Consider the following 14,608-nt stretch of genomic DNA (forward strand, 5'->3'; position numbering starts at 1 on the left):
AAGACTACTCACTAAAGGCTCAGATGATGACTAGCACTCTTAAGCAATAATGTATTTTAAAATTAAGGTATGTACTTTTTTTTAGACATAACGCTATTGCACACTTAACAGACTATAGTATAGTTTAAACATACTTTTATATGTACTGGGAAACCAAAAAATTCGTGTGACTTGCACTTTATTGCAACACTTGCCTTACTGTGGTGGTCTGGAACTGAACCCGCAACAGCTCCAAGGTCTGCCTGTACCAGACTATAAATCATTTTCTTCAACTGAAGAGGTTTTTGGGGTTTTTTTTGACAAAAATAAAGGAATATTCATGACTGGTCAAAAAAGACAGGTTGGCATCGAGTGGCAAAAAATGCACAAAACCAAAAGGGTTTTAGAATATGTCAAGTTTTCTTAATAAAAGTGGCAACAGGGGGGAAAAAGAAAAAGCACTCAAATTCTCTCAAGTATTCTACCTTAAAATAACTCTAAACTCTCTACTGATGGTGCAGTGAGTCAAAGAAAAGAAATATAGTAAGTCAAGCAATATAGTCACCGCTCACATGTTTAAAAGACCCGTAGGGAACTGCTGTGGATCCTGTCTCTTCTAGATAGTCTTCCCAGCTTAATTCCACTTCTTCCACTCCAGATCCAGCATCTGGAATTAAAAACAACACAAAAACAGGTAAGACTCAATTAAAAAAAAACTTAAGGTATAAAAACATAAACTTAGTAAACCTTACAATTTACTTCACAAGTTAATTGACTTTTCACACAAAATAACTAAGTATTCTTTTTAAATAGCAGGTTCCCTTAGTGCACTGATTGTCAATGAATCTCAACACCATAGAGTGTGACATGCTGTCTCCTGCTGGGATCTATCTGGGATTCACCTAAATAGATCACATAAAGCTGGTGAGAGTGTAACTACTATAAACCCTTTGTACTGTAATTTAGTATCTAATGCCAAATATCTGAGATCCTTAATAGGCATTTCAAACTTAAATTTTCAATCTGTTCTTCCTTAGTACTCTCCAACTGAGTAAAAGTTACCAATGGTTGATATTTTGACTCAATCCAAAAGCTGTGGAGTTATCCTTATTTTCTTCCCTTTCTTTCACATCTCACATCCAATCCATCAGAAAATTCTGGGTACTACCTTTAAAAATATCCCAAATCTAATCACCTTCCACCATTTCTACTGCTATCTCTCTAAGTGCAAGGTCTAACTACAATATCTTTCACCTTTTAATCACACAATAAAATCTAAAATTTGGGAGACTGCAAAGGCCCTATGTGATCTGACCCCTAGTTCCCGACCCTGACTCTGCATCCCCAACCAGCCTCTTGTTTGCTCACTGCACTCGAGGGACACTGAGTTTCTTGCCACTCCTCTCTAACCATGCTCTTCCCTCAAAGTCTCTGCGTTTGTTATTTCCTCCGCTTAGACTCATTCCCCTGTCATTGACAGCTTTACGTCATTCAAGCCTCTACTCAACACCTCTCCAGAAAAGCCTTCCACCAGAAAGGCCTTCCATCAGTGTGCATCTAAAGTAGAAACCTCCAGCCTCTGCTTTCATTATCTTCACGGCATTCATTCCTATCTACAAGCATACCATGTCTTTTTATCTTCCCCATTAGACAATAAACTCTGTGAAGACAGGAACTTTGTTTTGGTCACTCCTACATCTCTGTCACAGCAGAGACTCAATACATTTTTGATGAGTGAGCAAAGATTCAAACACTCCATTGGAATCCAATAATCCCAATTCACATAAGCTCCCTAAGAGCAGGGTTTTGTTCACTGACTATCCCCACCGCCCAAAACAATGCCTGTCACTAGGAAGTCTGTGATAAACAGCTGCTGAATGAGTATACCCTTGGGGAGCCTGTGCTTTACACAAACACAAGGAGGCAAATACAAGGATGCTCACCACAGCACTGTTTCTAACAGCAACAGACAGAAGCAATCAGTAGAAGAATAGATAAATTATGGCAATCCTACAACGGAGTACTACTACATATAGCAGCTGAAATAAATGAACTATATTGACATATATAAATCTCAAAAAAATCACATCAAGTAAAAACAGCAGGTGCAGAATGAAAAGCACAAGATACAATTTAGGCTTCAAAACAAAACTGCAATATAATGTTTATAAATACAAATCAATAACAGTATAAAAAAAGGATGGGAAGAATATACATTAACAGTGCTACCTTTGGGGAGGGAGGGAAGCAAAGAAGATTAGAAGGAAAGTAAAAGAGCCTTAAACTGTATTATGTTTTATTTAAGAAATGAAAACATGTTCAACATCATTAGGGAAATGCATATCAAAACCACAGTGAGATACCACCTCACAGTCATTAGGATGGCTATTATCAAAAAAGCAGAAAATAAGTGTAGGCAAGGCTGTGAGAAACTGGAATCTTTGTGCACTGCTGGTCTCGGAATATAAAATGGTACAGCCACAGTGGAAAAATTTTTGGTGGTGTCTCAAAAAATTAAAAATATAATTACCATATGATCCAGCAATTCCACTTCTGGGTATATACCCAAAAGAACTGATAGCAGGGACTCAAACAGATATCTATACATGAATGTTTATAGCAGCAATATTCACAATAGCCAAAAGGCGGAAGTAACTGACTCAAGTGTCCATCAACAGATGAATGGATAAACAAAATGTGCTATATGCATGCAATGAAATATTATTTAGTCATAATAAGGAAGGAGGGGCTTCCCTGGTGGCACAGTGGTTAAGAATCCGCCTGCCAATGCAGGGGACATGGGTTCGAGCCCTGGTCTGGGAAGATCCCACATGCCGCAGAGCAACTAAGCCCGTACGCCACAACTACTGAGGCTGAGCTCTAGAGCCCATGAGCCACTACAACTGAGCCCACGTGCCACAACTACTGAAGCCTGCATGCCTAGAGCCCGTGCTCTGCAACAAGAGAAGCCACCGCAATGAGAAGCACGTGCACCACAGCGAAGAGTAGCCCTTGCTCGCCACAACTAAAGAAAGCCCTCATGCAGCAATGAAGACCCAATGCAGCCAAAAATAAATAAATAAATTTATATATATATATATATATAAAGCACCACATCTCTGAAAAAAAAGGAAGGAAATTCTGACACAGGCTACAGGCTACAATGTGGATGAACCATGAGAACATTACACTAAATGAAACAAGCCAGCCACAAAAGATCAAATATTCTATGATTCCACTTACTTGAGGTAGTTAGAGTGGTCAAATTCATAGAGACAGAAAGAAGAATGGTAGTTTCCAAGGACTGGGGGGAGAGGGGAATGGGGAGTTAGTGTTTAATGGGTACAGAGTTTCAGTACGGGAAGATGAAAAAGTTTTGGAGATGGACGGTGGTAATAGCTGCACAATGATGTGAATGTATGTAATGTAATGCCACTGAACAGTACACTTAAAAATGGCTGAAATGGTCAATTTTATGTTATGGATACTTTACCGCAATTTTGAAAATGAAAACAAATATTGGACAATGTTAATTTATTATTTATTAATTTTTAAATTCTGCATTGTAGGTATGTGGGTGTTTCCTATATTGTTTTCATTTCTATGTATTTGAAAATTTTCCCTAGAAATACAACAAACCAACAAAGACTTTATTGGGAGCATCCTGGAAGTATGAGCCAGTAGAAATTCAACTTCCATCACTAAAACACAACAAGGCTGGACATTCATATTCATGGTCCTTGGCAAGAACCCTAGTCCCTCAAATAGCACGCTGATTTAAAAATAAACAATAACAACAATAAAAGCAGTGAATGAAAGGACTAAAATCTCTCATTCATCAAAAACTACCTAAAAACTGAGAAGAAACTAGACAAATGATCTGATAGAAAAGTCAGCAAAACACATGAAAAGAGAATTTATTTATTTTAATTTTAATAAATTTATTTTATTTATTTTTGGCTGCGTCGGGTCTTCGTTGCTGTGCATGGGCTTTCTCTAGTTTCAGCAAGCAGGGGCTACTCTTCGTTGCGGTGCATGGGCTTCTCATTGTGGTGGCTTCTCTTGTTGCAGAGCACGGGCTCTAGGTGTGCAGGCTTCAGTAGTTGCGGCACGCAGGCTCAGTAGCTGTGGCGTGGGCTCTAGAGCGCAGGTGCAGTAGTTGTGGCACATGGGCTTAGTTGCTCCGTGGCATATGGGATCTTCCCGGACCAGGGCCTGAACCCGTGTCCCCTGCATTGGCAGGCGGGTTCTTAACCACTGCGCCACCAGGGAAGTCCCGAGAATTTATTTTTTAAAAATGCAAATAGTCCTTAAACATATGGAAACGTTTGCAAATTTATTCATTTTAAAAAAATGCAAATGGAAACTACACTGAGATATCAGATGGAAAAAATTCCAAAGTCTGACAACACACTCCATGGTGAGGCAGGTAATTAAGCAGGTAAAGCATAACGACACAACCCCGGTGAAAGAACTTGGCAATATCTAGCAAAATTACATATGTATTTACCTTTTGATCCAGCAATCCCACTTCTAGGAATCTATCCCAAAGATATGCTGGCAAAAATACAAAAAGACATATGTACAAAGCTACTGATTGCGGTACTATATGTAATACCAAGACTGGAAACAACCCAAATGTCCATCAATAAGGAACAGGGTGAATAAAATACGGTATATACATCCAGTACTATACATCTGTAAAAAAGAATGAGAATGATTTCCATATACTGATGTGGAATAATCTTCAGTATACACTAAGTGAAACAGCAAAACACACAGCAGTTTTTATTGTAGCTCTAGTTTTTGTATAAGGTGAGAGAGAGATGAATATATATGTAAATGCTCACACATATCTTTTTACATTTTAAAACATGAAAAATAGAATAAAAAGTAATAAAACTTGTTGTATATATGGAGAAGAACAAAAAGGATGAATACTATCAGGCTGAAAGTGGGAATGTTGTTATATAATTTTGACTTTGTAACTATGTATATACTTTACACAATTCAGAAACATTTAAATTAAAAATTCTAAAAACTGAAAATGAACTTAAATATGCCTAACTGTTGGTGTCAAAACTGCAAAGAAAACAGGATCCCTTTAAGTCATTAATAAAATACAAAATTTTGACTACAAACCCAAGTGGAATATATCTAAAGGCAAAAACATAAAGAAATCTTAAACTGTACACTATTATCCTACTGATATTTGGAAGGTTGGTATTGTTATTGTGAAAAAATTATATGAATATTATAGGATAAAAACAAATAAGTGATGATACTAAAGACATTACAAAACAACACATTTCTAAAAGAAAAGAGACATGAATATAAAATCAAAGAAATAAAAACCCTGTAATTTTAAATTAAAATTGTAAATATCAGATGAAGCCATCTGATTTTCTTTTCTCTTCAAAAGACGTGTATTTCCTAGCTATTGCTATGGATAAGACCTAGAAGAAATGGCAATCTGCTATCAATGAGCACCCCAGCACCTGGATTGTAGACTGTAAATATCATATCCACTTAAAAAAAGAGAGCTCCTCAGAGAAATGGCAAATTGCAAGCTTGGGGCAGGAAATGTGCAAGAGGTACCTTGGAATCTTATTATACCAGAAAGTAAGGACTAGAACTATCAAAGATATATGACATCACATCCAAAGAACACAGGAACCAATCTGAAAGAACTCTCATTGGTCTAGAATGAGGCAATTTGATCATCAAATGAATGATGACAGCAATAGATTCAAATTCATATATAAAATATATATGTAATGTATATACGATATGAGTTAATAATAACACTTGAAAGAAAACAAATCAACTTCCTAAATAGCGGAGTGAGTACCTCAGTGAACCCACTCTTCCAGAAAAGCAGCAAAAATACTGGCTAAACAATGAAAATTGACCATTTCAAAGTTCTGAAATTAACTGAAGGCACAGAACAAACTGAAAAGCATCTATCAAGACAAGTTACAGAACCTCTGTTAGAATAGTGGGATTGTGGCTCTTTAAGTTGGAGCTATTCCCATCTTTCATTCCTCCCCAGCTCAAAACAAATTTTAGAACTGAAAATACAATAACCAAAAAACAAAACAAAACAAACTCCTCTACAGATAAGCTCTACAGCAGAATGAGGAGGACAGGGAAAGAAACACCAAAATTAAACAGCAATAGAAAACACCCAATTTCAACAATGGAGAGAAAAAAAAATGAAAAGCGCCTCACAGAGCTATGCCACAATAGCAACAGACCTAACAAAAGTGTCTTCAGAGTCCCAAAAGAAGACAAAGAGAACAGAGCAGAAGAAGTCCTAGAAGAAATAATGGCTGAAAAGGTTCCAAATTTGTCAAAAGACATAAGCCTATACTTTTAAGAAGGTGAGAAAACTCCCAACAAGATAAACCCAAGGAAATCTGTGCACAGATACACAGAGTCAAACTGCTGAAAACTAGAGACAAAAAATCCTCAAAGCAGCAAGAGAAACAATACCTCTTTTAAGGAGAGTGGCGGGAGACAGAATTCCAATGACAGCAAATTTTCATCAGAAAGGGAGGCCAGAAGGCACAATATTTTTCAGGAGATGAAGAAAAGAACTTTCAACTCAGAATTCTATATTTAGCAAAAATATCCTTTAATAATAAGTGGCAAAATTAAGATATTCTCAGATGAAGGGAAACTAATGAATTCTATCACCAAGAGACCTACCCTAATAAAATGGCTAAAGGAAGTTCTATAAACAGAAATGAAATGACAGAGAAGGAATCTTGGAAAATCAGGAAGGAATAAAGAACAATGAAAAGAGTAAAAAATACTGGAAAACATACTACATTTTCCTTCTCCTCTTGAATTTTCTAAATTATATTTGACAGTTGAAGCAAAACTTTTAACAATATCTGATGTGGTTCTCAAAACATGTAGAAGAATATTTAAGACAAGTTTTATTATAAATAAGAGTAGGAAAAGAGACATAAAAATAGGTAAAATTTTTACACTTCACTCAAATTAACAAAATGATAAAACCAGCAGAGCGTGGTAAGTTAAATACATATAATGTAATACCTAGAGCAACCACTAAAAAGCTATGTAAAGAGATACACTCAAGAACACTGTATAGACAAAACAAAATGAAATTCTAAAAAAATGTTCAGGTAACCCACAGGAAGGCAGGAAAAGATAGGAACAAAAAAACAGAGAAAACAGGGCTTCCCTGGTGACGCAGTGGTTAAGAATCTGCCTGCTAATGCAAGGGAAGCAAGTTCAAGCCCTGGTCCGGGAAGATCCCACATGCCGTGGAGCAACTAAGCCCGTGCGCCACAACTGCTGAGCCTGTGGTCTAGAGCTCGCAAGCCACAACTACTGAACCCGCAAGCCACAGTTACTGAAGCCCGTGTGACTAGAGCCTGTGCTCCGCAACAACAGAAGCCACAGCAATGAGAAGCCCGTGCACTGCAACGAAGAGCAGCCCCCCGCTTGCAGCAACTAGAGAAAGCCTGTGCGCACCAACGTGCTAAAAGTAAATAAATAAATAAATAAATGTATTAAAAAAACAGAGAAAACAAATGGACAAAAATGGCAGACGGGGCTTCCCTGGTGGCGCAGCGGTTGAGAGTCCGCCTGCCGATGCGGGGGACACGGGTTCGTGCCCCGGTCCGGGAAGATCCCACATGCCGCGAGGCGGCTGTGCCCGTGAGCCATGGCCGCTGAGCTTGCGCGTCCGGAGCCTGTGCTCCGCAATGGGAGACGCCACAGCAATGAGAGGCCCGCGTACCGGGGAAAAAAAAAAAAAAAAAAAAGGCAGACGTGAGCCCTAACATATCAATAATTACATTAAGTGTAAATGATCGACACCAATTACAAGACTGAGAAAAAAAATTTTAATGACTACATGCTGTTACAAGAAACTTACTCAAAATATAACAATTTACACAGGTTGAAAGTGAAAGGATGAGAGACTTCCCTGGTGGTGCAGTGGTTAAGAATCAGCCTGCCAATGCAGGGAACACGGGTTCGATCCCTGGGCCAGGAAGACCCCACATGCCGCGAAGCAACTAAGCCCGTGGGCCACAACTACTGAGCCTGCGCTCTAGAGCCCATGCACCACAACTACCAAGCCCACACACCGAAACTACTAAAGCCAGTCTGCGCCCTCTAGGGCCTGCATGTCGCAACTACCGAGCTGCGAGCTGCAACTACTGAAGCCCATGTGACTAGAGCCTGTGCTTCTCAACAACAGAAGTCACAGCAATGAGAAGCCCACGCACCGCAACAAAGAGTAGCCCCTGCTTGCCACAACTAGAGAAAGCCCGCGCGCAGCAACAAAGACCCAGTGCAGACAAAAATAAATAAAATTAAAAAAAAAAAGAAAGTGAAAGGATGAAAAGGATATACCATGCAAACATTAATAAAAAGAAAGTAGGAATAGGTAAATCTGTAGAGACAGAAAGTAGACATGGTTGCCAGAGGGTAGATTAAGCAAGAAATGACTGCTAATGGTTTCTTCTGAGGAGTGATGAAAATGTTCTGGAATTAGGTAGTAGTGTTGGTCACACAACTTTCTGAATATACTAAAAACTACTGAACTGTATACTCTCAAAGTGTAAATTTTATAGTATGTGAATTATATCTTTAAAAAATATTTCAATAAAGATGTTTTTAGGAAACCTCAATAGTTAAAAAAATTATTAATTAAAAAGCAAACAAACCATATGATTAATAAATGAGCCAAAAATACAAAGACATGGTACTGAAGGGGATACAGGGATAGCAAGTAAGCACCTGTTCAACATCATTTGCATTCAGCCAATAGGGGAAAGAAAATTAAGACCAGGATGAGCTATCATTACACATCTATCAGCATGACTTAAATAAAAATAGTGACAATACCAAATGGCTGTGAGGATGTGAAGAAATCAGATCTCATATACTGCTGCTAAGAATGCATAATGGTACAGCCACTCTGGAAAGTAGCTGTGCTCCTCGGCATTTATCCCAGAAAAATGAAATTTTATGTATATGATTGTTTATAGCATCTTTATTCATAAAAACCAAAAACTAGAAGCAACCAAAATGTACTACAACAGATGAACGGTTAACCAAACTGCAGTATATCCACGGAATACTAGCAAGCAATAAAAGGGAACAGACTACTGATACATTCAAGAATTTGGATGGATCTCAGGGGCATTATTTTGAGTGAAAAAGTCCATCTCAAAAAGTCACATACTGTGTGGTTCTATCTATGTAACATTCTGGAAATGACAAAATTATAGAGATGAAGAACCGATTAATGGTTACCTGGGGTTAGGGAATATTGGGGAAGAGGAGTAGGTGTAACTATGAAGGGGCAGTACAAAGGAGCTCTGTGTGGTGATGGAATAGTTCTGTATCTTGACTGAGGTGGTGCTTACAGGAATCTACACGTGATAAAATGACAGAACTACATACATTTTATACATAGCTTTTATACTGTACTATACTTAAATGAGATGTAACTTACAGTAGAAACTGAGTGAATGGTACATGAGAACTGTCAGTATTTTTGCAAGCTCCTATGAATTAATAATTACCTCAAAAGAAACTTTGTGTTTTTTTTTTAACGAAGTCTGCTCATAAAAGTTACTTACTTTTTCAACAAACATGCTGAGTACACGCCCACCCCCACCCCTCAGTGCCAGGTTCTCTGCCAGGTACAAAGAAAGACAACTCACGTCTTCAAAGAGCTTCCCATTTAGTGGTAGAAAGATAAGCCATACAACATAACACAGGTAAGTAATGGAATTCTGCACTCTGAAGAATGGATTTTGCTCAGCAAAACCAATACCTGCATCAATCTGCTGCTCCCCGTTCATTTCCACAGCACATGGGTGATCTCCTCCCCACACAGAGGACAGGCCTTATAGTTATGCTACAGTCTGAAGATTACTTGCAGTTCTCAAGCATCTGTTCAATGGGCATCCAAGGGTCCAAATGAAAGTGCTGAAAAATCAAAAAGAACACATTAACAGGCTGCAGCCCAGTGTTTATTCAGTCATAAGACATGATACTCTGGTGGGTTGAAAGGGCAGATAAAACAAAAATACACTGGCAGAATAGATGGAACTAGAGAAAAAAAATTTGACACCTTTTCTAATTTTGAAGACTGTGTGTGTGTGTGTGTGTGTGTGTGTGTGTGTGTGTGTGTGTGTGTGGAGAGAGAGAGAGAGAAAGAGCTATCAAGACCTTGATATCTAAAAATCACAAAAAATCAACATATATATGAATCACTACCCCTTCAACTTAGATTATAATACTGAGCACCACTATCCACAAAAATTCTAATTCCTAATGAAATCCTGGGGGGAAAAGTTAGCTTTCAATGCCCTGTCTTAACCAGTAAATAAGATTCAGGATACGACATATTATTTTATCTAGTTTTCTATTTCATTTACCTAGAATATTATGCAGAACCAAAAAGTATCAACTATATTTGTCTACAATTACACTTATAAAGAGAGCTCAATCCCTCCAAAATAACCTCTGAAACCATTTATTCTTTTTTAAAAAGGCTTTATTGGGATATGATTCACATGCCAAAATCTCCCATTTTAAGTGTACAATTCAATAATTTTCAGTAAATTTACAGTTGTATAACCATCACTATAATCCAATTTTAGAATATTTCCATCACCCTGGAAAGAAACTTCATTCCCCATTTGCAGTTCTTCTCCATTCCATCCCTAGCCTCAGGCATCCACTAATCTGCTTTTGTCTCTAGAGATTTTGCCTCTTCTGGACATTTCACACAAATGAAATCATACAACATGTGGTCTTTTGTGGACTTCTTTCACTCAGCATGTTTTTGAGGCCCATCCATGCTGCAGCATGGATGAATCTATTTATTCTTGCTTTACATACATGTAGAACAATCTAAGATACTGCCTTTATATATGCCTAACAGATTAGAAAGAGTAAATGCAAGGGGGAAAAGGAGCTGCTGCAGGAAGGCGTGATGTGAACTAACCTCAAGGGCAACAATGCAGAAAACTATAAAGGTGGAATAGCAACTCAACAGCCACAGCTGCCTGGGTGATACCTACAAGAGCAAACAACTCTGAACCTCTCAAAAAGATTCTGATTCTGTATTAGATCCCCAGTAAAAGATTATCATAAAAATCTTTTAAACACTAAGAAAAAATTAGTTTAAATTTTAACATACTCTTTGAAAAGGTACAAGCTACCTCAAGTACAACAGTGTGAGCTGGGTGATAGGGATACCCAGATTCTAGTCCCAGCTCTACCCGTAACTAAATATGCAATCTTATACAGACTATATTATGTCCTTTTTTTTTTTTTTTTTTTTTTGCGGTACGCGGGCCTCTCACTGTTGTGGTCTCTCCCGTTGCGGAGCACAGGCTCCAGACGTGCAGGCTCAGTGGCCACGGCTCACGGGCCTAGCCGCTCCACGGCATGTGGGATCTTCCCGGACCGGGGCAAGAACCCGTGTCCCCTGCATTGGCAGGCAGATTCTCAACCACTGCGCCACCAGGGAAGCCCTATTATGTCCATTTTTAAAATCTGTAAAATGAGTGTAACATTTTCAGATTTTAAAACTAAATTTCATATTGAGCATAGAGAAAATCTTAATAACAGTTAAAATTATGGATATCCCATTTGAGGTAACTGCCAGTTATCCAAAATCTTTTCATATAACAACATAAGCACTGAAACTTACACTTTCGCAGATAGGAACAACTGAATAGAAACCTGGTAGTGAGATTTAAAGCCTCTAAATAAGCTTTCTTCTCTCAGTTTACTTTCCTACCCCAAGCCCAAAACATTCAAACTGTACCATTCCACCTGCCAATTCATTCACTCCCCATATTTATTAAACACTAGCTCATTACCATCCACTATTCTAGGAAATAAGGGTAAAGCAATCAAGAGAGACTTGGTTCCCGCATTCACGATGCTTATTTTCAACTGGTGTAAGACAATTTAAGCCAACAATTTAAAACAATTATTTAAAGTGCTATGAAGGAAAAGCAGCAGTAGGTGCTAAGATAGAACATAATGGCAGACCTAACCTAAACTAAGAGGTCACTGACAGCGTCCCTGGGGCGGGGAAAGGTATTTAAGCTGACACTAAAGGGGAAACAGCAGTTAGGCAAAAAGGGCAGAAAGGAAAGAATAGTCCAGGAATAGGGAGCAGCACATACAAAGGCTCTAAGGTGGGGAGGAACTGAGAGCAGGCCACTGTGGCTGGAGCATGGGAACCAACCGGGTAAGTGGCACACAATGAAACTGGACAGGAAGAGTAGGAATACCGCAGTTGATACAAACTGGGGATTTACCATAAGCTGGGTACTGTCCAAAGCACTTAAACATATTAATCCATTTAATACTCTCAACAACTGGACAAGGTGACATCACTATCATGAGGAAACAGGCACAAAACAGGTACTACCTGCCAGTGTCCCACAGGTAGTTAAGTAGGAAAACCAGGTCTCAAACCTAGCAAAACGTCCACATTATATGTCCTCAAACGCTGTATTATAGTGCCTCTCAATGGGAAGCAACCGAGGGTTTTCTTAAGCAGAGAAAGGATCAAATCTGTGTTTTTAAAAACATCACTCTGGGAAAAAAAAAAAATTACTCTGGACCCAATCAGAGAAACCATAAAGGAGTGACAAAAAACCATAAAAGTATAAAATTTCTACATGGCAAAAGACACCGTAAATAAAAGTCAAAGATAACAGAGGAGGTCTTAAAAGTTCTCATCACACACAAAAAATTTTTTCTAACTATGTATGGTGACAGATGTTAACTAGATTTATTGCAGTAATCTTCACAATGTATACAGATATCAAATCATTATGCTGTATGCCTTAAACTAATATAATGTTATATGTCAATTTTACTTCAATAAAAATAAATAAATAAGACAGTTGAGATGGGTGAAAGTATTAACAACATGTAAGATAATGGATTAATTTCCAAATACAAGCTCCCATAATTCAACAAGAAAAAAAGAAAAGAAAAATCGGTAAAATATATAATTAATCCATACTAAAAATGAGAGTTAATACTTACAAAAATATGCTCAATCTCATTAGTAGTGCAATAATGAGACTTTTTAATCAAATACTATTTTTTTCACCTTTCCAACTGGTAAAATTTTTAAAACTGAAAATCTCCGGAGTTGGCAAAGAAGACAGACAAAGGGAGAGAGTATATATTGGTACTACCTTTTTGGAGAGGAATTTAATGACAAATAATTTAACATATAAAGATTTAAAAGACAAACTCTTTGAGCAATAATTCTACTGTTAAGAACCTTTCACACAACACAATATGTGGAATCTAAAAAAGTGATACAAATGAACTTATTTACAAAACAGAAACAGACTCACAGACATAGAAAACAAACTTATGGTTACCAAAGGGTAATGGCAGGGGAGGGATAAATTAGGAGTTTAGGAATAACAGATACACACTATATATAAAATAGATAAACAGCAAGGACCTACTGTAGAGCACAGGGAACTATATTCAATATCTTGTAATAATCTATAATGGAAAAAAATCTGAAAAAGAATAGATATATATATATGTATGTATAACTTAATCACCTTGCTTTACACGTGAAACTAACACAACATTGTAAATCAACTATACTTCAATAAAAAATAAATTTAAAAAAAGCACTCTTGAACAACAACAAAAGAACCTTTCACACAACACAAATGTGTGGAAGGCTACATAGCCAATGATGTTTGCTGCTGTATTATCTGTAACAGTGAGAAACCAGAAACAGCCTATATGTCCATCAAATGTGAATGAGATGGCTACAGACATTATGATACACCTACACTAGGAAATAATTTGTAGTCATTAGAAGAATTCAAGTAGATCCATAAAAGCATATGGGAATGTCATCTATATTCTCAATGAAAAAAGCAAGTGAAGGACAATTATTATTTATATTAACTTTTCAAAATCCTGTGTCCATTGTTTACTTGGCTATGTGACTTTCAACAATCACCTTATTGGTGCCAATGACATCACTAATAAAATGGAGTGTAACAGTACTGTACCTACCTCACCGGACTGACAGGATAAGTAGGATAAACAATGAAGTGCACGTAGCATAGAGCTACATAGTAAATGCTGAGTTAATGTTAACTGTTATGCAATATTGACAGATTCAAGTTCCTATGGCACTAACTTAGGGTCATTTCTACATATAGTCTTGAAACTTCATCATGGCTCTGATGTAACAAAATTATCTGTTGGTTTACTAGGTTGTGAAGATGTCATCCACTGCTTACACTCATAAACTCTTGAAATACGTCAGCATATTTTGTGCAGCGAGCCACATAGTGCAATAATAATAATTATTATTATTAATAAATCTTCAAAGCCAAAAAGACATGAGTTGGGGGAAATGCAAGTCTTATGTAGCTAAAACTAAGAATGTAACTTTTAAAAAATTAAGTTATAATTAACACACATTATTACATAAGTTTCAGGTGTAGTGATTCAGTATTTTTTAAATTTTTCTTTCTTTCTTTCTTTCTTTCTTTCTTTATTTTTGGCTGCATTGGATCTTCGTTGCTGCGCGCGGGCTTCCTCTAGTTGCAGTGAG

At 37.4% G+C, this 14,608-nt stretch overlaps 1 protein-coding gene across 4 annotated transcripts in view; it reads right to left on the bottom strand.

Annotated features, from left to right (window-relative positions):
• Positions 1–14,608, bottom strand: part of SFMBT1 (Scm like with four mbt domains 1) — a 165,160-nt gene that overhangs the window by 84,586 nt on the left and 65,966 nt on the right. For all 4 annotated transcript variants that reach the window (XM_027121075.1, XM_027121074.1, XM_027121073.1 and 1 more), the window contains exons 2-3: positions 9,806–9,960; positions 552–646 (exon numbers count right to left, since the gene is read on the bottom strand). In XM_027121075.1, coding sequence (XP_026976876.1) covers positions 552–646; positions 9,806–9,833 — 123 coding nt within the window. In that variant the 5' untranslated portion in view covers positions 9,834–9,960. The remainder of the gene's footprint in view (positions 1–551; positions 647–9,805; positions 9,961–14,608) is intronic.

This window comes from Aethalodelphis obliquidens, unplaced genomic scaffold, assembly GCF_003676395.1.
Source record: "Aethalodelphis obliquidens isolate GAN/ISIS:26980383/991018 unplaced genomic scaffold, ASM367639v1 scaffold22, whole genome shotgun sequence".
Lineage (NCBI taxonomy): Eukaryota > Metazoa > Chordata > Mammalia > Artiodactyla > Delphinidae > Aethalodelphis > Aethalodelphis obliquidens.